This window comes from Rhinolophus hipposideros (genome assembly GCF_964194185.1).
Source record: "Rhinolophus hipposideros genome assembly, chromosome: 6".
In the NCBI taxonomy this organism is placed as follows: domain Eukaryota; kingdom Metazoa; phylum Chordata; class Mammalia; order Chiroptera; family Rhinolophidae; genus Rhinolophus; species Rhinolophus hipposideros.
In genome coordinates, this window is record NC_138052.1 from 70,585,470 (window position 1) to 70,611,961 (window position 26,492).

The window sequence follows — 26,492 nt, forward strand, 5'->3', positions numbered from 1 at the left end:
TTTCATTCTTTTGGAACAGACAAAAAGAGTAGTTCTCCAAAGCCTTGCTTAATTCTTATTTTGTCACTTGTGTTTTCATAATTATACAACTGGATAGAAAATAACTCATTATTTTAAACAGTCTTTAGGGGGCCACATTGTGAGCAGGCATCTGGATTCAGATCTAAATCCCCTTCTGGCTGTGGGCAACTGTACCCTCAACTTGCTATCAAAAGGTAAGTGACAGCTCCTTCTTGGGGGTCATTAAACCTACTTCTCCTATGCTTTGTCTCACTGGAGATGCAGGAAGTCCAGTTTTGACGTGACTATTCTTTATAATATTTAATAACTCTCTCTATTGTTCTGACTCATGGAAAGTTAGTCAGTCTGGTCCTAATTCTGCACACTCCCAATGTCTTCATCTCTTTCTTGTTGAGGACTTGTGCTGGATAATTTTCCCTATTGGTCACCAAACATGGAACAGGCTTGTGGTGGTAGTATCCTCGATGTAATCTGACGAGTGGAGAGAACTACAGGCTGTTGAGATGATCAGGCCCCTTGGTTGAAGACTTTCTCCAGGTGGTACAAGAGGGTGGTGGCACCCACGTCACGTTGTGTGCTCATGCTTAAGTTGTCTTTGATGGAAGCCTACAGACTTTTTTATGTGAAACAATGGTTGGGCTTCATTTTATATTTATTAGCTTGAGTTTTGTTTTTGAAACTAAGTTCAGGACTTTTAACTTATTTCTCTTATTCTAATTTGGTCAACAATTATTGGGAATTTCTAATTGATCCTCTATAAATCTTTTTTCATTTAAAAATATGGTCTAGATTTCTATTACCTGCATTGTTAAATACCTACTCTGCATGTCATCTAAACCACAAAAGTATCTTAAAGAGGAAGATTTGCATTCATAGTTGTCAATTTAATTCACATCTCTTTTTAAAATCATATAATGAGAAAGAGGTTTTGTGATGTGAATATAAAAATAAAAAACTTCTTAGTTTTCATCCCAAAGTCTTATTTCTGTTTCTCCCTCCAATATATTGATTAAGGAACAGAAATTCTTTAGGTACTAGAAAAAGATGTAAACAAAAAGATATCACCTCACTAGAATAAAACTTCATTAAAGACAATTGATTTATTCACTACTGTACCTAATAAGGGTCCCAGTTATAAACAATAAATGTTTGTTGAATGACTTCATCAGAATATCAAAAGGGATATTACTACTTACTCCCTATTCTCAAAGCTCGAAATTAATTGTGCTGTTCAAGATGAGGACTGCTAAGGTCCTGTTCTTCCTGACCTCTGGGCTACTCTGCTAGATATTTTTACGTATAAGCAAAGAAGGCAAAACAAACAAACAAAAGTGGAACCTAGATGGGAAGAAACAAACAAACAAAAGTGGAACCTAGATGGGAAGAAACCTTGCACAGTACCATTACGGGGTGAAAGATTTGTGAAGCACAGAAAGTACAGTTCTTTTCCCAGTGTTTCCTTGGGATTTTGGTAGAATTATTTCCCAAGTTTTGGGAATTTGATTGCTTAATAGAACAGATTCCAAGGAAAGTGTCATTTCTTTCCACAGAAGGAGAACGACAGATTCCTTTAAGTGAGCAATTTCTCAGAAAGTGCCCCAGTGCAGATCTTAAGCCTGAAGAAATCTTGATCTCAGTGAATATCCCCTACTCAAGGAAGGTGAGAATGTCCTATCAATTTCTTTTTTTTACCTGTGAGCCTACAGCTTGTTAATTCCCACATATAGTAGGTTACGTAAAGGTATTGAGGGTTTACAGGGGAGATTGACGAGGACCAGCAGTCCCCCCCTTACCTATGGTTTCACTTTCTGCAGTTTCAGTTACCCGTGATCAACCATGGTCCAAAAAGACTCAATGGAAAATTGAAAAAAACAACGACAATTCATAAGTTTTAAATTGCACGTTGTTCTGAGTAGCATGATGAAATCTCACGCTGTCCAGCTTTGTCCCTACTGGGACGTGAATCATCCCTTTGTCCAGTATATCCACACTGTATATGCTCTGGTACATTAGTCACTTTAGCCATCTCAGTTATCAGATTGACTATCATGATGTCTCAGAGCTTCTGCTCAATAACTCCTTATTTTATATACGAACAGCCTGAAGCACAAGAGGAGTGATGCTGGCATTTCGGATATGCCAAAAAGAAGCTGGATAGTGCTTCCATTAAATGAAAAGGTGGAAGCTCTCGACTTAATAAGGAAAGAAAAAAAATCATGCGCTGAGGTTGCTAAGATCTACAGTAACTGCAGTATTACTTTTTAATGTATGCTACACACTCTTCTGTCGTTTCTGGAATCAGGAGACCTTTGTCTCTGCCCCTCCTCCTCACTCTTCATCGCCCCCCCCCCAACTCTAAAGTTACTTTCTTACTGATTTTTAAAAGTTCTTTGTGCCATGAGGCTTTTCCCTAAATAAGACTTGAAAATATATCTCTCTACCTTATATCTTGGAGTTTGAAAAAGGCTAAAACTAACACATTTGCAATAGAACTTAGTAGGGAAAAGGTCTTTGGAGTTAGACTCAAGATTGAATCCTGGTTTCAAAATCTGCTGTGACCCTGAACTAACTGCTGACTCACTCTGAGCCTTTGATTCTTTATCTATGAAATGGGAATAATCAAGCCTGCCTTGGAGGGTATATTAGTCCACTAGGGCTGCCATAGCAAAGAACCACAGACTGGGTGGCTAAGCAACAGACATTTATTTTTTCATGGTTCTGGAAGCTAGAAAACTGATATCAAGAAGTCAGCATGGTAGGTTTCTTCTGAGGCCTCTCTCCTTGGCTTGTGGATGACCATCTTCTCCCTGTGTCTTCACATGACTTCCCTCTGTTCATATCTGTGTTCAAATTTTCTCTTCTTATGAGGACACCGCCATGTTGGGTTAGTGCCCATCCTAATGACCTTATTTTAACTTAATTGCTTCTTTAAATATCTCTATCTCCAAGTGCAGTCACATTCTGAGGTCCTGGGAGTTAGGACTTTAACGTATGAATTTTGGGGGGGACACAATTTAACCCATTACAGAGAGTATGACCAGGATGTATGAGGCAACATAAATAAACTCCCTAGAAACTCAGTGCGTTTCTACTTAACTTGTGCTTTCAGTGGGAATTTGTGTCAGCCTTCCGACAAGCTCAGAGGCAACAGAATGCGCTTGCAGTCGTCAATTCAGGAATGAGAGTCTTTTTTGGAGAAGGGGATGGCATCATCAGAGAGTTGTCCATCTCGTACGGAGGCGTTGGTCCAACCACCATCTGTGCAAAGAATTCCTGCCAGAAACTCATCGGAAGGTATGGCATCATGTCCTTAGATTCCAAGTAATGGAGTGGTTCTTTTAGTGATGGCATGCTGTTACAAGAAACATCCTTGCTATGTTTTTGTTTAATGGCATGGAATGCCGATAAGATTTCATAATTATTCCGATATGTCTTGGTTTTAGTAAATTCTGAAGTTGGAATCATATAGTCTGTGTATATGTGCATGTGTGTATAAGTGTGTGTGTGAGGGAGAGCCTATATCCCAATGGCACATAGATGCAGTAAGCAAAATGAGTAGACTCGCATGCCTTGTTGTGAGGAAATAACTTGCCACGATGAAAAACAGATTATGGGAATTTGTTTTATAATAAATTGCTAAATGCATTTGCTTACCTGACTTTTTATTTCTATAGGTAATGCTAATGGCCAGTATTTCTTGAGTGTATACTAGGTACCAGTTACTATATCATAAAGAGTAGAGAGTAATGGTTAAAAACACAAACTCCGTTGAGCAAGGCTGCCTGGGTCCAAATATCAGCTCAAGCCCTATTAATTATGTGATCTCAGCTTACTTAACATTATGATACTTCTGTTTCCTTATCTATCAAAGGGAGATAATCACCCTCCTTATAGGGCAGTTGAGAGGATTAAATGAGTGAATACCTATAAGGAGTTTAAAACAAAACCTGACTTGCAGTAAATAGTCTAGTGATATAAGGGTCAGTTACTCCTGTGCTAAGGACTTAATACGGGTTGTCATTTCTTTTTTGTGACCATTCCATGGGGGTAGTTCTACTATTATTCCCCATTTACAGATGAGGAAGTGGTAGACCTGGGCCAGGCACCTTGAGAGTGGTGGGCACTCTGGAGCTTGTACATTGAATGTCCTGCATAAGTTGTAGCTATTTGTCTCACACACTAACTGAGCCTGTGAGGTAGTGAGTCCTGTCAGGCTAGGAGTCTTCTGTTTTGACTCTCACAGGCCCTGGAATGAAGAGATGCTGGATGCAGCTTGCAGGCTGGTTCTGCACGAAGTCTCCCTTCCAGGCTCAGCTCCGGGTGGGAAGGTGGAGTTCAAGAGGACTCTCATCATCAGCTTCCTCTTCAAGTTTTACCTGGAAGTGTCACAGATTTTGAAGAGGATGGTAAATGGAACTGACCATATGTTAGCTTTCCCAGTCTTAGGGGTTATGGGGAGATCAAAATGGAGGTGACAACCCCCTGCCAAATAGCTGTAGAATAGAAAAGAAAACCCAAATTAGAAACGTGGGCTTGCTGGGAATTCTTCAGGCTGTCTGTTGATGGCTTGGAAGTTTGGGGGATTGCAAATAAAGCACAGAGTTGTATAGGACTTTGTTGAACACCCCTCAGTTATTTTGTTTCCGACCCAATATTTGTCCAGGCAGTGTGCAGAAAACTTGGTAAGGATTTGAATGTATTTTCTCTCAATAAAGCACTTCCTCCCCTGGTTGAGGGTTACCTTCGTGCATTTGGCTTGCTTCTCTGATTCAGCTTCATTTCTCTCACCTATGAGATGATGATGGCAGCTACTCCAGAATGTTATTGTGAAATGGGCCATCATAGGAGAAGGGCGTAGTACAGTCCCCAGTGCTACAAACTAACACGATAAAGACTGCCTAACACTAGTCTTAATAATAGTAGTAATCATGCAGCCACTTAAAAAAAAATTTTTTTTTGCCTTCTCTCCCTTATGACAGACAATTAGTTACAAGATTGTTGGCTGGGGAGGACACAACTAAAAGAATGTCTCTGAATAAATTTTCTAAGGGAACTTGAGCCATATTGGCCTTGTTCATCCCATGCTACAACCAACTGACCAAACTAGAAGCCAGGACCATTTATCACATGGTATAGAAATTAGTGTGATCACTGCCAGTAAGAGGCACAAAGTTCTCTCCTATTGCTTCTGAGGATATCTTCTCATTACACGTGGGGAAAACTAAGAACCAGAACAGTTGTATCGAATTTTTGAGACTAGAAACTTGAAATCATGTATAAGTGACATATTGTCACCAGGTAATCAAAAGAGAGAAAAAATAATGCCCATTGTAGACTCCTCCAAGTAATAGTAAACTAATACACCATTTCTTGGGTGAATCAAGTGATATAACTTAAAGCTTCCTCCTTGTCATCTCATACTTTCAATTCAACTTCCTCTGTTCAATATTCCTCTACTCCTAAAAATAATAGTCTTAGTTGGCTTTAATTTTGTATTACAATTTTTTTAAATATAAAAGATAACCATCAAGTGTATTATTTAAAGCATTGTATAAAGACCCAAATTACCTATTTTCCCACATTCTAAGACGTGTGCTTCCTCCTACGGGGCTGTGGCCGGATGCAGCCTCTGCATTTTCCTTTTTCCCAGGTTGGCCAGGTGGTAAGCGCAGAGTTTTAATCACATGCGCAATGGTGTGCTTTTGACTTTTTCCTGGCTTCAACAATTCTGTTCCTTTCCATTTTATTTACTTAGCGTCCCTCTTCCCGTTTTATTGGTTTGTAAGTCCTCAAATGATTTAGGAAAGCATGTGAGAGAATCCTAAAAACACAGAGATGCTGGAAATCAGTGATCTGCTACATCCACTTGGCTCTTCCTATTGTGTGGACCTTCCAGAGCGTGTGTCCCGGGGGTCCGGGAGCTGCTTGTATCTCCAGAGTTCTGAACAAGACGAGTACTTAATAAATGTTAATCTTCAGAATAGAGCTGCTTGTTAAGAACCGTGCTAGTAGCCTCCCTTCCAAGACCATTCGGGCACGTTTTAAACATTTGCAATGGTTCTACTTTTCAGGACCCTGTTCACTATCCTAGCCTTGCAGACAAGTATGAGAGTGCTATAGAAGATCTTCATTCCAGACATCACTGGAGTACATTTAAATACCAGGTTAGTGGCTTTTTTTTTTTTTTTTTTTTTTTTTAATTCAAAGGGCCTGGGCTCTAACTCCTTCACCTGGACATTCCCAGTCTTCTCTCAGTGATTCTCAGTGAGCTCCTGTTCTGGTGAACTCACAGCTTTCTTTAGTGTTAAACTTCAAAATCAAAGAATTGGGACTAAACACTAAGTTAACAGTGGTAATTGCTTTTTTCACTTCTGTTTTGATCTTCAAGGCCCCATGTTTTGTTCTGTGGTCTTGTACCATCGACATGAATAAGCCAGCAAGCTTGCCACATACTTCTGCCCTTGGCAGCATCAGTCAGAGCACAGGGCTTAGATGACCCATGAACCACAGTGTGGGGCAACAGATGGGGCAGGAAGGGGAGACCTCCATAGCTTTTTCCAGGCCTCACCTTGGCCTACTGTATGCCTCTCACCCCCAAGTCTTCCAGAGAAAGCCTCCGGCAGCCCGGCCTCAGCCCTAGTACCAAACGTTGACCCCATGACTTATGGATGGGGTTGCCTGCACAACGTAGCAGGCAGCCCCTCAAGCAGGGCTCCAGACCTAGAGCTTCCTTCTTCTTTTAGAAAGTAGTCAGATGGCTGCTGGCTGGCAGTTTTCCTGGAATCTCCATTTCCCACACTCCCTTAGCAGCCACAGCCTTCACCTGAGACTCTGAGCTTGGCTTATCATGTCTCTTAACCCCTTCTTTCTTCATGCCTCCAGTTCTTCTTCCACCAGTAACCAACCAACTAGGAAAACTAACAAATCTCTCATTTGAAATACTGAGGATGACGTCATGTTTCTTAATTTCTACTTTGGTTAATGAAACATATTTAAGGTATTTACAGAACCAATAGCGAGAAATTCTACCCCATGGGTCTCTAAGAAAGAATAACATTAGTGAATCATTATTCAAAATGCATCTCCCTTAGGCTTCATTCTTTATCAGGAGTATCTAAGTTAAGAGTTTTACCAATTATTTCTTAGACTTCTTCATTCAAAATAGGGGAAAAAAATGGGTTCCCTGGTTGAATACATGCTCCCAATAAATAGTTTTTATAAACAGTCATGATATCGTCATGCTCTTCTGCAAAAATATTTGTGCCACACTTAGATACAAACAGTAAAATAATTTAGATACTAAAATTTAAAGAAATACGTGAGTATTAGCAAGAAGACATAATTTCACGTTACCAGAAATAAAGATTTACATTCATTTACTTATACAAAGGGAATTTGCATTTGAAATGTTTGTGGTCTATATATATGCAAAAAAGTAGGAAAAAAATAAGAACAGCATCATGCCTATACATTCATCCCTGTTTTCCTGTTGAATTATTGAAATAGGCTGATTGTCCTAGTGTTAGTATTAATAGTGACAGTTTCCATTTTCAAAAGGCTTCTGGTTTGGATGTAAGTTATATAGCTACCCTCTTATGGGGGATGTCCATACTATGATTATAAACATGGTGTGTTGGTTATTGATTAAATAGAATGGAGAACCAAAGAAGCTTTCTCAAGACCCGATTGGCCGGCCCATCATGCATCTGTCGGGTATTAAGCATGCCACAGGTGAAGCCATCTACTGTGACGACATGCCTGCGGTGCACGGGGAACTTTTCTTGGCTTTTGTAACAAGTTCAAGAGCTCATGCTAAGATTGTGTAAGTGGCAATGTTCTTACCCAAGAGACGTTAGCGATTGCCTTTTCATCTAAGTCCCATTAGCGAAAAGTAATGGTATGAGGAGGGTAAGCTCTTTGTTGGCGATATTCAATGCAGATGAGAGGTGAAATGCGATCAAAATGTGGCATTTACTACAGTTTGTGCCTCCATCTAATAACTTTATTGTCCCAGGAATTTCTTCCCAATCGTGTATCAGAGAACTATGGAAGGATTCTTGGACATATCTTTCTTCTCTCATATCTGATTCTTCAGTTAAGCCCATTCTCCTGGGTCTTTGGGCTTTGGGGCTGCTCTGAGGAGCCCTGCTCTGTATGTTCTCATCCAGGTCTATTGAACTGTCAGAAGCTCTCAGCCTGCCAGGCGTGGTGGACATCATGACTGAAGAACACCTTCATGGCGTGAACTCCTACTGCTTTATAACCCAAACTGAGAAAATTCTGGACTCAGCTGAGGTACTGCATTTTTGCATTCTGTTTCTCCATTAATGGCACTTCATATTTTCTTAAAGATAAGGTCGCATTTGGAACATTATAAAGGATTCCAATATTCTATGAATGCTTAATATAAAACATTGTATTCTAAGGGTGAATGAATTCAAATAAATTCATTTTCCACATAAGTAAAAAAGTGGACCAGTTATATAAAAGATACTTGATTGTTTTACATTTTCCTGTAGTAAGATACTGTGCTACTAACAGCATGCAACAACAAAGGAGAACAGAATAACTTTTATTTACTAATATCTCTCCTGAGACTCTCTTGCCGTTGCCTCAGTCAGTGCTTCCAAAGTCCAAGTCCAGGTTCAAGTGGTGTCTCCACCATGAAGCCTTTCCATATTCTTTAATCCAGGAGTTCTCTCTCCCTCTCTGAACTCAACTTTACTCATCCATTCATACTGCCATGTATTCCATAGATATTTTTAAGTGAGCACTTATGATGGCCGGTTGCTGTAGCTGAACAAGACCCGTGTGGTCTTTCCCCTCACAGAGCTTCAAGGGTAGAGGAAAAGGCACAATGGACCTTTAATGCACTTTCTACCTTGTATTAAGCTTACTTATTTTTAGGTCTTACATATTTCCCCTACCTAGTAAAAGTCCTTGGGTGAGGCCCCATGTCTGATTCATCAGTATATTCCATACACTGCTTCCCATGGAGCAGGATAAATGAGTAGAGGAACAGCTGGCATTGTGGCCATTTGCAAGTTTCAAATGATTAAGACTTTGGCTACTGTACCCTCAGTTATCAGAAAATGCTGCAAAGGCAATGCAGCAGGTTCTGTGCAGAACTCAGGCTTCTCAGTTCAGTGTTCACCCAAAAGAGCTTCATCATTTGAAACAGTCCCCACCTCTGGCTCTTGCTGGCAGCTTTAGTGGATAAACATGAAAATTTGATGACTGAGAGTCTCAAGTCAAGTTTGAAACTCCCCCAAGGCGTCTCGGGGTGGCATTGACAAAAGACAATGAGAATTATGGCCTTTGCATACATGTTAACTAAACAAGCAAACCCATTCCTGTTTGTACGATAGTTACCTGCTCTCTGAGGTGTGGGTATGTGGATTACAAGCCTCTGGAGGCCGTGCCTGTGTGCCAGGTCACGGGCAAAACCAGCAAGAATGGAGAACAGGGGCTATGTGAATGATTGCCTCTGTGAGTTTAATTCCTTTTTTAACATTTGTCCATAGCATGTTGTGCCTTTTAAAATTCTTTCCAGTGTAGAAATTTTAAGCATACACAAAAATAGAGATTCAGCAATTATCAACGTTTTGTCATTCTTGTTTCATTTATCTCCCCACTGCCCCCATCGACCCACACCCAACAAAAACCCTTGCGTGAGTGTGTGTGTGTATGTGTGTGAATGTGAGTGTGTGTGTGTGTGTGTGCCAGTTTTAACATTTTTTACTACTATATTTTCCTAATGATAAAACTACTATATGCTCATTGTAAAAAAGACCCAATAGTCCAATGTAGATTTTCAAAATTAGTGGTTACGTTTTAACTGTGTTCAAGGTATAAGGTGGAAAAGAACTAAACAGTCATGGTGACTTTTTCCAGTCCTGATTATTTTACCTTTCTGGAGCCTTCGTTTTATTCTTCTCCCATCAACTTTCTGCCCTGGTCCCTTTGTGAACTCCTTGGGTCGCCTACCTGCCTGCAGGTGAAACACGCATGCTCTGTGCTTGGTCACACCTTGGCTAGCACAGTTTCTTGTCTGCCCCTGAGAGCTTGTGCTCCATCACAGTGGGGGCACAGATTTGCTCACTGGCAGGATCGTGTTATTCCTCTCTCCCTCCTTCATCTCTGGCTGAGCTGGGCTGCGACTTCCGGGCCTTCGCAGTCCATGAAAGCAGAAGAAACATGTCAGAATGGCCTTGTTCACGGTGTGGCAGCCACAGGCCAAGCTGTGGGACTGGCTCTGCGAGGCTACTTGGCCTTCAAGTGGCCCTGTCGATTGGGCCTGCAGCCCCCGTCTGCTGTGCAGGAGGCAGCATCACTCCTGCCCACTGCCAGTGATACAGCAAAAAGACTGAATTTCCACAGTGCCTGGGGGCAGCAGGCCGGCTCTGACAAATGCACTGGCCTCCCGAAGCCTTTGTTACCCACAGCACTGCAGTGGGGACACATGTGAAGGGCTCGTTTGTTGTGTGTCTGGCTCTGTGCTAGGAGGGAGGAGAAAAATGGATGAGAGGAGAGGACATGGTACCTGCCTTCCTTGAGAACAAAGGCCTTTGCTGTGTTGTAGGTATTTTGCGTGGGTCAGATGGTCTGTGCCGTGATTGCGGATTCTGAGATTCATGCAAAGCGAGCTGCAAAGCGAGTGAAGATTGTTTACCAGGATTTGGAGCCAGTGGTCCTAACAATTGAGGTAATGAGTTCAAGGGTGGTGCCAGAAAAGCAGATGTCAGTGGTGTCATCATAAAATGCTTTAGACTACAATAACAGGAAAGAAAACCTGACTCGAAGCGACTTCCGAAGTGACAGGGGCTTTATTGACCCAAAACCTTTATCAGTTTTAGCAAGAAACCTGATATCCTGCCTCACCTCTCTGCTGCTCACAGTACAGGCTTTATTTCCTGTAGTCACAGGATGGCAGCCAGGAGCTTCTAGTTCATATCCAAGAAGCAAAAGAGAACAGCATTGTCCCAACATTCCCTGAGTCCTGAAATCCAGCCACATCAGACCACTCAGTCACATATCCAATTCTGCATTAATGACTAGCCAGAGGAATGGAGGAGCTGTTGGTTACTGCTGGGGAGTCAGATTACTTTGAAGTACATGGGCTGTATGGGGGAGTGGTGGAGACCCAAACAGAAATCTGAGCATTGTTTGGAAGGGGACAGGTGGGAAGAATGATGGATGGGCAACCAACAATGTCCAGGAGAGGGGACACACCCTATAACCCTGTATAGCAGGTGCTTGAATAACATCATTTCGTTCAACATCACTTGTTATAACGTTAATGGGATGCTTAGGAACTTAACCCTTGTTTCTGTCAATTAGCCTACAGTAAACTTGGTTTTGTTATACGTCATTTGGCCACAGGTCCAAGAACCTGTCCATGTTAGGTGAGAGCTTACTGTATTCACCTTCACCCAGACTCTCTCAGGCACACAGTGAGAACCAACAAGATGTTCTGGGAAGCAAATATTGGAGACACCATTTTTACATAGATCCTTTAATGCATATTGTAAATGAGTATGAGAAATCGATCCTATAATGCCTACAGATATTTTGGCAACTTAAACAAGTTGGAGAATTGCATTTCCTATCCTGTTGTTTAAAAAGGCATTTGAAATGTATGAAAGTTTTAAGATTCATCTCCATGTAATGACAGAGTCTTCTTCTGCATAAGTACATTGGTTCTTATAATTTACGAAGCAGTAAAAGTATAAAAGTTGGGAAAGCGGCAATGAGTAGATTAGATTCAGCATATACAGACTTCATGTACTCTGGGAATACAATATTGTCTTCACAGCATAATGAATAAGTTGTTCTCTAGGCAGCTAGCTTGCCCTGAATCAGAACATGAGGAAATGACTCGGCCAAGGTTAGTGCCTCCTAGAGAATTGGGCCTCTAGTGTGTCTCCTCACATGATGCTTTATACTCAGGAGCTCAGTGTTTGTTTCTGGACAATGTCCTCAGTGTTCTAAAATTAAAATAAAATCATGTCAAGAAGACAAAAATATAGGAGTTCAGTTGGAGTCAGAGGGTCATTAGGCCTTCTAAATTTTCCTGGCCAGTTTCAGATTCAAATATTCTGTTCCCTTCTCAGACCCTTTCCATTCCTATGTTGCCTGCTATGCTTCCTTACTGTAATATATTCCTTCTCCAACATTTTGTTTTAGAGTTAGAATTACTTCTTTATAAGAAATGATTTAGGTGATGTTTCATCAAAAATTCTGTTTGTAATCCTTTGCCCAATACCAGTGGTTAGATAGCATCCCTTCCTTGGCTCTATCTTGCAGCCAAATAAAATTCCTAGTAAGCAAATTGATACGACTCTCTTCCCACCCTTCCCAACTGCTCTCAGTGGATCCCTAATTGTCTGCCAGAGAATACCAGATGCCAAACTTTGACATTGTGGAGTAGAACTGCCTCATGTTTTTATCAGGTTAAGCTCTCCAAGCTCAATCAACTAGATCAAAGTGGATTGAATCCATTTATTTATAGCAAGGACATATGCCAGCCCCCTACACACTGACATTCTTTTATCACTTTCCTGACCAGGAAATTAGCCCAAAGTCACTCAAAGACAAAGCGGCAAGTGAAGCAGAAAAAGATTAAACTTTTTAAAATAAGGTTTGTGAAACTTAACTTCTGTTTCCTACCTGGAATATCTGAGTCTTGGATTAATAATAAAATCATCTGAATTGATTCCAGTAGAAAGTGTGTCACCAGTCAAAATAGGATACGAACAAATGTATCTCTGTCACTACTCTCTGAGGTTTAACCTAGCGTATGCTTTTTAGAGTGTTTTTTTTTCCCAAGAGGATATTAAATCGTTTATTGATTACACATGATAATGGGTGATACACAAGCTTCATTCCCATCTATAATTTTATCTGGTACCATAATTCAATTTAGATATATTGCATAGGATGTGCCAACAATCATTAATCACCAAATAAACTCCAGACTCTGCTTGGGTGACCCTTTTAATGGTGAGCTCCAGATCACCAACACAGTAACTGTCAATTCAACTACACCAAGGTTTCTGAAGACAATGGCTTCTGACTGAGCCCAAGCAGGTTGTAAATAAATTTCAAATGGAACCTGCCATCATCCTGAAGGAATTCTAACTTCATACTGTTGGGGTAATTTACCAAGATGACTTTAGAGTAGACTGACATTACACAGCACATTAAAAAAAAGACACATTTATTCAGCGTCATGATCAGACTATTACATTCAGCAATCAACAGCATGGGTGCAAAAAAAAAATCTACATTAAAATCCTTTGTTGGAATGCTTTACACTTTCCACAGAACAGAAACTAAAATAACCTGTTATACAATTAGTCACAAATACAGTCCTCGAGTTCTTTGCCCATACACATGAGCATTGTCTAAAACATGTCTTCTTTGTAGCAGCTAGGCCCTGCCACCACTGTGCTTGGCTGAGTTCACAAATCTGTTGTAACCTGTAGCTTCCCTGTCACTTCTCTGGCTATCCTCTCCTGCTAAGCTTTGTTTCCTGGCAGTAATTAAAACCTTCTGCCACTGCCATAGCTACTGCTGCTGCTGGAACCACCATAGCCACCTTGGTTTCGTGGTTTGGCAAAGTATTGACCTCCACCACCATAGGGGCCAGAGCTTCTGCCTCCAAAGTTCCCTCCTTTCATGGGCCCAAAATTTGAAGATGGATTGTTGTAATTGCCAAAGTCGTTGTAGCTTCCACCACCTCCAAAATTGCTTCCATCATTACCAAATCCATTATCGCCATTCCCACTGCCACCTCCACCACGACTGCCTCCAAAGCCACCTCGACCACTGAAGTTTCCTACACGACCAGAGTTGTCATTCCCACCAAAGCCACCTCCTCGACCACCACCGAAGTTTCCAGAACCACTTCGACCTCATTGACTGGATGAAGCACTAGCTATCTCTTGTTTACACAGGGCTTTCTTTACGTCACAGTTGTGGCCATTCACAGCGTGGTATTTCTGAATGACAATCTTGTCTACAGAGTCGTGGTCATCAAAGGTCAGAAAAGCAAAGCCTCTCTTTTTGCCACCGCCTCAGTCAGTCATGATTTCAGCCACTTCAGTTTTCCAACACTGTTCAGAATCATCTCTTAGGTGGTGTTCTTCAGTGTTTTCTTCAATACCACCCACAACAATCTTTCTCCCAGTTAAGTGAGAACCAGGTGTTTGAGAATCCTCTCTTGAGACAGCCCTCTTTGGTTCCACAATTCTTCATCCACCTTGTGTGGCCTTGCCTTCATGGCTGCACCCACCTCCTCCACAGTGGCATAGGGACAAACCCAAAGCCTCTGGAGCACTCGGTGTTTGGGTCTCTCATCACCACACACTCTGTGGGCATTCTCCATTGCTCAAAATGGCTCCTCAGGCTCTCACTTGTTGTTTCAAAGTTCAAACCTCCGATGAAGAGCTTCCGCAGCTGTTCAGGCTCTTTGGGAGACTCTGACTTAGACATGACGACCACGGGAGGGGTGACTTTAACGATGCTTCCTCAGCGGCGTCCACCGACAGAAAAGCTAGAGTTTTTAACACATAGTTTGACCCCTTGGTTCAAGGGGTCAAGCTGATGACCACGGGGAGAGAAACACGCTCTCGACCAGAATCTCTCATCTATCATCCTGACCAAAGTGACCATAGCCAATACCTACATAGAGCTCACTGAATGGTTACTTCGTTCTAAGCAGGTTTCATACATCAACTCACTAAATGCTCACAACAGTCCTATGAGATAAAGAATAGTTATTATCCCCATTCTAATGAGGAAACTGAAAGATGAGGTTACCCAACGTCACCCAGCTGCTCAGTAATAGAGCAGTCAACAAACACTCTATCAAAGAACCTGGGCCCCACAGTGGCTAAAACCAAACCAGCCCACTTTCTGAATGGAGAAAATGGCAGGGACACCACAGAACATCCCTGTAAGGTATGTTGACAGGTCTAGACCCTACTGCTGGTCAGAGGGAACCAGGGTTAGGAGAATTCCCAACTGCCAACAAGCTGGAACTTCATGGACAGACAATAACCCATGGTAGATAGTGCTGGCAGGAGTCGGCATGTCACATTGGCCAGTGAACACAGGGATCACAGCAAGATCCATTCTGAAGGATAGGTAAGACAACCAGCCTAGATTATTGTAGCTGCATCCCTGATTCTGTGTTCCCATTAGTGTACCCCCCACTGGGCACAGGGAAAGCCAGTAAGAGCCGGTGTGTAAGTGGATTTGTGGTGCCCACACTGGACTTGTAATGGAATCTGGGACCAGGACTGGACGTCCCAAGGGCTCATCCCCCCAAAGCAGAAGCGTGGGGCTGGCGGGTAGGGCCTTCACAATCCTCATTATTAGAGTCTTCACCTCACATTGACCGGGCACTGATCACATGTCATGTAAGCTCTTTACACATCTCATTTCATTTTATCCACTCCACAGCCCTATTGGAGCTATGTGTCTAACTACACCTCCATTTGACAAATGAAGCTCAGAGAGGTGAAGTCATAGACCCACAGTCAAACAGCTAGTAAGTGGAGTAAATGGACATAACTCCGACTGGGTCCAGAATTCAAGCTCTGTGTGGCCCTGGCTGCATAAAATGGGTTGTGGAATGAAGAAAATAATCTGCCTGGAAAATAGTAGTGCCATTCTGGGACCACCTAGGTGCCAGGTTTTTTCTGAGCATACTGTTTCTTTTGACTCAATGAGGACATTTGCATTTGCTCTGTGGGGAATCTCTGAAGCCTGGTTCTTAGCTCAACTCATGGGGTCGTGTCGAAAGCGCCTGGGATGCCAGAGCAAAAGGAGACATGCTGCCCAGACTCAAATGATGCCCCCACCGACCCACGGCCCACGGTGTGTGTCTGCTGCCATAGGGCTGGATGGTATGCCCCAGTAAGCTCACTTTTCTGTTTTCTTTCTAGGAAGCCATACAACACAATTCCTTCTATGAGCAAGAAAGGAAACTGGAATGTGGAAATGTTGATGAAGCATTTAAAGTGGTTGATCAAATTCTTGAAGGTAAACTATTTGGACAAAAAACTAATGATGAGAAGGGAAGCAGCCCTGGAAGTCTTCTAAGCCCGTCTAGTTTTATGTTGCCTTTGCCTTCTAGAAATCAGCCTAGGTGGTTGTGCTCCTCGGGGGCATGCCCCTCATTCACAGATGTGTTTTCCTCTGTGTCGTTTGTGTGTGTGTGTGTGTGTGTGTGTGTGTGTGTGTGTGTAAAGAGCACAGCAGGGAGCCAAAGTGGGAGGCCCCCATGCAGAGACCACTTGCCCCGAGAGGAAACTGCAATATGGAAATGTTGATGAAGTATTTAAATTGGCTGATCAAATTCTTGAAGGTAAAACTATCTGGAAAAAATGATGAGAGGGGAAGCAGTTGGGGCCCTACTCGTTATATAGAGGTTGTCTCTTCCTGCTCACAACCACCCTGCAGGTAACTGAGGAAACTGAGGCCCAGAGGGGTTAAGGAACATGACCACGGTCATACAACAGTTCCACATGCTTATGGCATCACTCAGACGTGTTGCAGGTTTGCTTCCAGGCCACTGCCCTAAAGCGAGTCATCATCTTTTTGCTGGTGGAGTGTTTTGCCTTCAGTTTGTAGAACAACACAACCTCTGTGAAGGGCGGTAAAGTGAAGCACACGAAAAGGAGGTGTGCCTGTACCTGGATACAATAATACCGGTCTCCAAGAGCCACTGTGAAGATTGTAAGAGATAACACCCCTGTGCTTGGCCAATAGTAACAGGTCCACAACTGTGAGCAATAATTATTATTAGGTTTAGATGTTTCTGTTATTTTTCTCTGGAATAGGTTGTCTGTTACTGAGCTAATGCACTGGCAGGCGTGCATTTCTCAAACCCAGTGTTGCCCAATTTTTCACACTGTAAGATGCTTAGGAGACCTGCCTGGAGATTCCTGTGCCCCTTTCTTGAGATTCTGGAGTTGGAGGAGCCAGGGTACCCCCAGGAATCTGTTTTTTTGACCAGTTTTAAGAGTGCTCCATGTGATTCTTAGGATTAATAAAATGTGGCAAACGCTTGAAGGTTGAGTTTGTTTTGGGGAACGAGGAAGAAGGATCATTTTTATCATAGAGAATCAATCCATGGTGTGAAAATCTTGAAATTATCAATATTTAGGGAGAGTTCTTCCATTTGTGCCATAATATGTCCTAGCCTCTGTTCTTGCCACAATATGTTTTTATGTGAGAATTTAATTATGGTATTTTTCCCTTCACATCTTATTGAATTATTTAATTCAGTTTGGTAATTTATTCAGTCTGTCTCTTACTTGAATTTTAACTGGCTACTTGCATCATACCCTGTTAAAAAGGATAAAACCAATTAATTAACAGGAAACTTTAAAAGGGACACATATACTACTTTTAAGTTTTCATTCTCTTAACTCACTGGTTTGAGGCTTCTTTTTTCTTACTCTGCAGTTGTCATTTTGATTAAGATTTTTTGACTACTTGTTTCACTGTGGGATAATTGGAGTTAAGAATTACAATAGCACTTTATCTGCCTGTTAGGATAATAAGTACTCCCCCCCAAAAAAATTAAAAGATACAGTATGTAGAGCATTACATCAAGTCTTAGACTGTGTTCTTGAAGGGAGTGGTGTTATTGGTTGTTTTCCCGGCTGGGAAGATTTCAGCCCTACCTAAGCCTGGTGTCATAGCTCGAGAGGGGCATTAGAGAACACTGTTTACGAATGAGCCAGCTGAAGCCAGAGAGGCCTGTGGTTGACCAGGAATCACATCTGTCCAAGTTTCCCAACTCTGAAGTTAGCACATTCTCTCCTCTACATGAAGCTGCTTTTCATTTATCTGTTTAAAATTTCATTAGCTGGGATGGGCTTTACACTGGAGAAGTAGCAGGCAATCTGTCTAGTGGGATTTGCAAAAGACCTGGAACTGAGATTATCTTCCCACAACCTGTCCTGTTGGGCATAGTACAGATAAACTGCTTCACATCTTAATGGCTTTACCATCTTTAAGGGCCTCTTCTTAAAATGTAAATATGCCCGGAGGAATCACTCCTACACCCTCACTGGGATAACATTTTATCTCAAGGATTAGTTCCAGCTTAGAGAGCTGAGAGCACCGCTTGGGTGAGGAGAAGGTAGAATGGTGCAGGGCTGTGGGGTGGGCAGCACAAGGGGACAGGGTTCTAGAGCTTTGCCTTACGCACCGGTTTAAACAGAAACAGCTGTCTCACATGTTTTAGCTCTGTGTTTTTTAAATAAAGTAGATGTTTAACCAAATAAATTCTTAGGGATAATCATTAATACTAATAATATTAATGTAATAGTTGTATTCTGTTTTTTTTAACCTCTGTTTTCAATTTTTTTCCTGCCTTGCAATGGGTTACTTGAACATTTTTTTTAGAATTCCACTTTGATTTATCTGTAGTGGGTTTTTTTGGGGGGGAGATGGAGCAGTTTTACACGTTTATTTGGCAATCAGAAGTCAGTTCTCATCCACATTAACTGTTTGTAGATTTTTGAAAGTGGTGACAAGTACATACATAGGTAACCAACATACAGAGCTTTTTTGGTGAATCTTCATCCTCATTATATTTTCTGGACAACTTCACCCAAATGCAGCATGGGCCATTTCTTATTCCTTTGGCCCAGACATACTCTCCGTCATTTATAATTGTCTTTAAAATGTTCTTTGCATACATTGAAAACCACATAAAGCAATGCTGTAATTTTGCTTCAAACAGAATTTGGAAAACTCAAGGGGAAAAGAAAATCTATTGTGTTTGCCTGTATTTTTATTCTCTCCATTGCTCTCTTGCCTTCCTGATGTTCCAAGGTCTTTTTTAAATCATTTCCTGTTTCAAGAACTTCCCTTAGCCATTCATTATTTTAGGATAGGTTTGTTCAAGACAAATTCTTACTTTTCCTTCATCTGAGAATGTATTGATTTCTTTTTCATTCTTGAAGGATGTTTTCACTGGGTATATAGAATTCTGAGTTGACAGGTCTTTTAGCACTTGAAGAAAGATGTACCAGTTCCTCTGGCTTTCATGACTTCTGACAAGAAATCTGCCGCCATCTGAATGAAATATTTTCCCTTATAAATGAGGTAGTGTTTTTCTCTCTCTACTTTCAATATGTTTTCTTTGTGTTTAGTTTTCAGCAGTTTGACTGTGATGTGTCTTGGCATGGATTTCTTTGGTTTATCCTCTTTGGGATTTACTCTGCTTCTTGAATCTGTAGGTTTATGTGTTTTACTAAGTTTGAGAATTTTTCAACTATTATTTCTTTAAATACTTGACTTCAATAACACAAATTTTAAGTCTTTTATTTTAGTCACATATGTTCCTGAGGCTCTGTTCATTTTTCTTTCAGTCTATATTCTCTCTGTTGTTCAGGTTGGGAAATTCCTGTTGTTCTTTATTCTTGTTCATGGATAATTTCCTCTGTTTTCTCTATTATGTTGTTGAGCTCGTCCATCGAGCCTCTTATATTTTAGCTGTTATATTTCTTAGTTCTAAAATTTCCATTTGGTTCTTTTTATATTCTTCTGTTTCTTTGTTGAGATTGTCTATTTTTTTCATTTATTTTAAGTATTTATGTCAATGCTCATTGAAGCATTTTCATGATGGCTACTTTAAAATCCTTGTCAGATAATTTCAGGATCAGTGTCATCTCAGGGTTGGCTTCTGTTGATTGTCTTTCCTCATTCAAGTTGAGTTCTTGGTATGATGAGTGATTTCCGGTTGTATCCTGGCATTTGGGGTATTATGTTGTAAGACTGGATCTTATTTAAATCTTCTACTTTACCAAAGCTCCTCTGACCCTATGTTGGTGGGAGGCAACAGGGTGATGCTTCATTATTGCCAAGTGGAGGGTGGAAGCCCAGGTTTCTGCATGATCTCCACTGACACCACCCCAGCAGAGGGTTTGGGGTACTCATTATAACTTGATCGGGGCAGAAGTCTAGGCTCTCCACTCAACTTTTGCAGATAAAGATTGTTCTGCAGTTTTTTCTGTATTGTTTGGCTGGAGTGGAATTGTTTTTGTATAATACCTTTCTGTCTTGCTAGGCTTCCCCTTTCCTCATCCTATATCTAGAGAAAGTAGGTTTTTCTTGGGGATTTTTTTCTGTTTTTGCCTGCTAGTGGTTTTGGGTTTCTGGTATCTCTGGCATCCAGCATGGGCTCTATGAAGCAAACAACAACAACAAAACCCGCTGAACTCACCATTGTGTCTGTCCTTCAGTCCCAAAGTCCCTAGCTGGTCTGCCTTCTCCTCTTTACCTTTCAGAGTCTTCTTATGTTTCTTGTATGTATAATGCCCAGGGTTTTTAAATACACTTAGCAGAAGGACAGGGAGAAGTGTATCAATACTATCTTGTCTTGGAACTGGAAGTCTCCCTGCCTTACTATTTTGACTCTAGAGAGTCACACACCTTTCCTTAGGACTCTGATCTATTGTATTGGTAGACATGACAGATTCCTCTACAGAACTCGACTTCAAATCTGCAGGTATAATGAAAGCTAAAGATGGTTGTTTGTGGCTCTTCACCTTACAGCCTGCTGCCCCAGAAGAAGCACTGTCAGTGGAGTTTCTCCATAATGAGATAATGGCTGAAGGATGCTACCTGTCCTACGTGACAGCCTTCTTGAGTCTCATGTATTTTCCTCTAACAGGTGAAACACATATAGGAGGTCAAGAACATTTTTACATGGAAACCCAAAGCATGCTTGCTGTTCCCAGAGCAGAGGATCAAGAAATGGATATTTATGTGTCTGCACAGGGTCCCACATTCATCCAGGTAACACCAGACCATTGTGGAGGGGGTGTGGCTACGTGGTTTCTACCAGCAAACTATACCGAGAACAATTAGAGACAAAAACGTCATTTTAGAAACTGAAGGAATTTGGCATACGAATAGCCATATCCATTTGGTTACTAATAGCCATACAATTTTAAAGCTTTTAAGTTAGTATTATAAAAATAGAGTTCTGTTTGTGGATGTATAACTTTAAAACAGTCATGGAATTAGCAGGTCTTTTTTTTTGCTATACTCTTGATACTGTTAAGAATACAAAAGAAGTGATGACCAGCACTTAAACTGTTGAATGATAATAAAGGAAAGAGAATAACTGTTAAGAGAATAACTCCTAAGAGTTCTCATCACAAGGAGAATTTTTTTTTCTTTCTACTGTACCTATATGAGATGATGGATATTAACTAAACATATTGTGGTAATCATTTCACTGTATATGTAAATCATAACATATGCTATCTTTATACCTTAAACTTATACAGTGATAAGGACCAGGAAAAGGGAGGCTAGCAAGACAGAAAGCTTTTGTAGAAAAACTACTCTACTCTAGCCAAATGCTACACAAAAAAAATTGCAGACCAATATATTTATTTCTCAATAAAACTGGAAAAAGAAAAGAAGCCTACAAGACCCAAATCACATGAAGCAGTTAGGAAACCATATTGGGCAGAATGCAACCTAGTAGAAATCAGCTAAGTCAGAATTTACACATGTGGGAAAATTAAAAGAACATAGGGCCACTAAGAGCTAGAATCATCCAGAAAGTGCCATGAAAATGAAGTCTCAAGTTTGGATTTATACTGAGAGTGAGGTTTTTCTAGATGGTGAGAAGAGATGCCATTTCCAGACAATTCCACACAAAGATCAAATGCACTCCTTCCTTCCTCCCTCCCTCTCTCCCATCCTTTCTTCATCTGTCCCTTCTGCAAACACTCATTGCCTGTGTCATATACCAGGTAGCATGCATGTAGGAGAGGAGAGATGGTACAGGACTACCCAAGCTGAGATGGAGGATACACTTAGGGGTGGCTAGTTTAAGCATCAGGGTGAAAGTAAGAGAAACAAAGCAGATGGGTCTTGATTCAGTAGGTCATGAGGAGCCAATATTGCTCCCAGAGCAAGTAGGAATGTGGAAATGTGGAGAATGAGGACTTTAGAAGGTGGAACACTAAGAAGGGTCACACAAACTTTATTCCAGTCCTGTTTTGCTCCTCACTTCATCTCTCTTGGGCTCCCCATCTATAAAAATGAGTTGTTAAGACTAAATGACCTCTTAACATTAGGATGACAAGAAAGAGCATGACCTACAGCCAGGGAAGACCCACTGGCCAGCTGTAGCAGTAATCCAAATGGGAGGTGAGATGTGTGCCTTCTCCAGTGGAGGACAGTAGAGTGCAGAGGAAAAACCCTAGCTGAGAGAGGTTTGGAAGGCCACAAAACCTCACTGCTTCAGGAAACAATCCCTAGGGATTTGTGTGGAAAGGATATTTTGGGTGTAGCTCGTGAGGGAATTTTTTTTTTTAATTATTAGCACAGAAATGCCTCATTGCTGTTGAAAGGATTACTCAACATTAATGAGTTTTGGCAATGTCATTGTAACCAAATAGCACTGGATGCATGCCCAGGTTATTGGAAATTATCCCATTAAACTGTGTAAAACCACACAGTTTGTGTATCATGTACAACATTATGGAATCAAAATGGGTAAGGGCTGTCCCACTCCCTTGCAGCTTATGGGTCAAATTAATAAGAACTGTCATCATTCACAGGACATAGTTGCTTCAGTCTTGAAGCTCCCAGCTAACAAGGTCATGTGTCATGTAAAGCGTGCTGGCGGGTCTTTCGGGGGGAAGACGTTAAAAACTGGCATCATGGCAGCCATCACCGCATTTGCCGCTAACAAGTAAGTGAAGAAAATCTCCTAAATAGGTTAAAAGTAAAATGAGGTTGTGCTGAATATTAGCAATATTGGAATTAAGGACGAAGACGCTGGGCCAAGATTATTTAAAGTCACATGTAATATAAACATATAATATAAACGCAAACAAGATAAGATAAATCTTGTCAACCTACATACTATAAGAACCAAAATGAGAATCAATGACTGAAAAGAATTTAAAAAACAGTGAAAATACTATAGTACTTGGAGAGTAGACAGAAACAGGTCTTGAAAGGGTGGAGGTTACTTGTCCTTAGTGTGTGTGTGTATTCCCTTGATTTAAATGGAGGTTTTGCTTTTGTTATGCTTACCTTTATTTATATTACCATTTTCCTTCTAGAATCTCAAAATATTACCATAGGAAATTGTTTTTGGAGCAGGTACACCAATAAGGCTTCATTTCTTTGCTCAGTAATATAGGTCAGTTCCTCTATCCCATGGTACAAAAAGCCCTTGATTGCAGACCTGTCCTATCTGGGAGCACTTGGCAGTCAGACACCACCTGAGTTCCTCCATTTGTAAGCAGTCTATAATGTGGCATTTGGACTATCTGCCTATATCAGAGGTTGTTATCACGGTGGGAAATACCCAGAAAACAATACTCTGGAGACTCTGGCACCCATGAGCCTCTCTTCCATAAGTAGAGAATGCCAGGCATTGTGCCAAAGGGGGGGAGGCCACTGTGTATGCTTCAGACCCACACGGCCTGGACTCAGGGAGTAGTTGTGTTGTTCTCTAATGTGTGTGGATGCCACTCAAGCTGTCACTAGGGGTTACATAAACCCCAGATAAGACTTACGTAGTAAAAGAGTTTACTTACATCTCTCGCTTTTTTTCTGTCTTAGACATGGCCGTGCAGTCCGCTGCATTCTGGAACGAGGAGAAGACATGTTGATAACTGGAGGTCGCCACCCTTATCTTGGAAAGTACAAAGTGAGTCGAAGGAGGGCAGAGGCGGATTCATGTTGTAAATATAACATTCCATAAATGCAGAGGGCAGCATTTGGCTACTCTCTAGTGGCCAAATGAGCAAACAACATAACAAGGAGCAAATCAACAAACTGCATTTGTTTAACTTTGTATTTCTTGTGCCAATTGTTTGATTACTGTCTGGTTTAATTAGGCTTTTCTGTTTTGCTCAAAAATGTCAGTTTTTGAAAACGTGCTACTGGTATTAGCTGCTACAGGGTGAATAACTGGAAAACATATGAGTATATAGTCCATGAAAATAGATCTGATAACCATACTGTCCCACATATAAAAGAGGTAAAATAGAATAATTCCTATATCAATAGTGTTATGTGAAATTTTAATTATTTGACAACAGTTTCCTTATTTTTAAGTGTACCAAGTGTATTTTTATAAAACTCTGTTCCAAAAATTTCTGGAAAAATTTCCATAGCTGAAAGTAATTATTCTTTTGCTTTCTAAGAAATAACTTTACTTGTCAGAGTGGGCTAAAGACTCTAACAAACAATTGAAAACTCTCAAGGACTTAAACCTTTATTGTGTTCATTTTTGCTCAAGTAACAGCCCAACGTAATCTGGCTGGGGGACAGGGGGGAGGAAAGGGGCGTAAGAGGAGAGGACTGCCCCACAAAATCATTCAGGGACTCAGGCTTTTTCCATCTTAGGGCCCCCATTGCTCCTCAGACTGTACTGTCAAATATGGAAGCCAGTAGGTACATATGGCTATATTTAAATTTAAATGTACTAAATTAAATACAATTAAAAATTCAGTTTTACATTTGCATTAGCTGTATTTTAAGTGCTCAGTAATCACATGCAGCTAGTGACTGCCTGCCATATTCTATATCCAGATATAGAACAGCACAGAAGGTTCTATTGGATAGTACTGCCCTAGGTCCTCTGACTCCTCCACTGGGTCTTCTGCAGTGGGCAGCAGATAAGAGAAGAAAGGAGCACAGAGTGTCACGTGGGTGGTGTTTTAGGTACCAGGCCTGTAAATGGTGAACCTCACTTCTATCTGCCTATTATTGGCCAGAACTTTGCCACCTAACTGCAAGGGAGGCTGGGAAATGTAGTTTCCCTGTGTGCCTAAGATGAAGGACAACAGGATTTGTTGAATACATAGCATGGTTTCCACCACAAGTGGTGTACCTGCATACATATTTTTAGAAGGTAATGAATGTACGTGCTTCAACTCACATTCACCCTAGGCTATTATTTGAATTTAGTTTAGTTCAACAAAGATTTATTAGAGTGAACTTTGTCCTGAAGGAGATTACATTTTAGTGGTTGAGGACAAAATAAGACTTACACATATGAAGTCATTGTGAAAACAATAATTTCAGGTTAAAAGATGAGGCACACATAGTAAATTATAGGGAGAGAGATGAACATGAGTTGAAGTGTTTACAGGAGACTTCTTAGAAAAGGTGAAACATAAATAACTTTCAAGAATGAATAGGCAGAAAGAAGGCATACCAAGTGGTGGGAATAGTACGAGCAAAAATGCAGAGGTGGGATGAACATTGCATGTTTGATGGGGGCAGGAGTAAAGGAAGAAGGAGAATTAGAGCACAGAGTGGAAAATAAGATTGTTTGGGTTAGGTGATGCCAGGCTGAGAGGGACCTGAGAATCCCAGGATGGAAGTTTAAACTTGATCTCATCAGAAAGAGTGAGACTGAGTAGATCCTTGAGGAGTCAAGTGTCATAACCAAACATGGGTTCATTGGGGAGAGTGTTATCATGGCACTGGGCAGGATGGCTGAGGGAGGCGAGAGGATGGAGGCAAGCAGACCACCAGGAGGCAGCTGATACATTCAAATATGAAGCAGTTGAGGTCTGAGCTATGATAGTAGGATATAGAAAAAGAGATGAGTCCAGGAGCCATTATTAAAATTTAGTGACAAACTTGGCAAAATACAATGCAGAATGAAACCACACACATGACTTGGAGGTTTCTAGTAGAAAGAGCCAAGTTGGGAGAAGGAACCAATCTGGAAGGGCAGTGATGAGTTTGTGTAAGTGTTGCGGAAGAAGTGACAACAGGACATTTAAGTAGAAATATTCTTCACCAATGAGACTTCATTGAAAGGACTGACTTATAGTTACAGAAGCCATCAGCATAGTGGAGATTAAAACTATGAGAAAATAGTGTTTTCTGATGGAGGGTAGTGTGAGGACAGAAGATGATATTAACAATATTTACAATAGTAATATCAATAATTTACATTTAGATTTAGAGTACTTGCTATGTTTCAGTCACTTGCCTATGATTTTCCTTGCATTACCTTACTTCCTGCTGTTTCACAGATAGGTTATAGAGCTTGCCTAAGATTCCAGAGCAGTTTGGGTGGCAGAGCCAGGACTCAAAGTCAAATGGCTGGAATTCATAGTCCATGCCCTTGACTACTAACTACTTCGATTTGAATTTGGTTCTATTCAACAAAAATCATTAAAGTGAACTTTAATGAGTTCAAAGATATTGAAAAGTGTGAAGACCAAAAACAGTAATATTTTATACGTCTTAAAAACATTAAAAGATATTTATTTACAATATCTCCAACAGCACCAAATATGCCAAGGAGCTTTGACTGAATTGGGCCCTGTGAAAAAAATGTGCAGAGTACAGTATGAGCAGGCCACCAGATCTGAAGATTAGGAGAGGATCAGTGGCTTTAGGGGAGAAGGTTTTGGTAGAGATGTGAGAGGATAGGAGGCAGA

At 41.0% G+C, this 26,492-nt stretch overlaps 1 protein-coding gene and 1 pseudogene across 2 annotated transcripts in view; one reads left to right on the plus strand and one right to left on the minus strand.

The window, feature by feature from the left end:
- Window positions 1–26,492, plus strand: part of LOC308498977 (aldehyde oxidase) — a 75,145-nt gene that overhangs the window by 22,734 nt on the left and 25,919 nt on the right. Inside the window, exons 12-23 of the mRNA XM_081051763.1 lie at window positions 122–215; window positions 1,572–1,681; window positions 3,131–3,315; window positions 4,265–4,427; window positions 6,093–6,185; window positions 7,674–7,843; window positions 8,190–8,316; window positions 10,604–10,726; window positions 15,975–16,071; window positions 20,723–20,847; window positions 22,632–22,765; window positions 23,647–23,734. Coding sequence (XP_080907889.1) covers window positions 122–215; window positions 1,572–1,681; window positions 3,131–3,315; window positions 4,265–4,427; window positions 6,093–6,185; window positions 7,674–7,843; window positions 8,190–8,316; window positions 10,604–10,726; window positions 15,975–16,071; window positions 20,723–20,847; window positions 22,632–22,765; window positions 23,647–23,734 — 1,509 coding nt within the window. The remainder of the gene's footprint in view (window positions 1–121; window positions 216–1,571; window positions 1,682–3,130; window positions 3,316–4,264; window positions 4,428–6,092; window positions 6,186–7,673; window positions 7,844–8,189; window positions 8,317–10,603; window positions 10,727–15,974; window positions 16,072–20,722; window positions 20,848–22,631; window positions 22,766–23,646; window positions 23,735–26,492) is intronic.
- LOC308498979 (heterogeneous nuclear ribonucleoprotein A1-like) lies at window positions 13,483–14,517 on the minus strand (annotated as a pseudogene). The gene has a single exon. The product of its transcript is annotated as a heterogeneous nuclear ribonucleoprotein A1-like (transcript).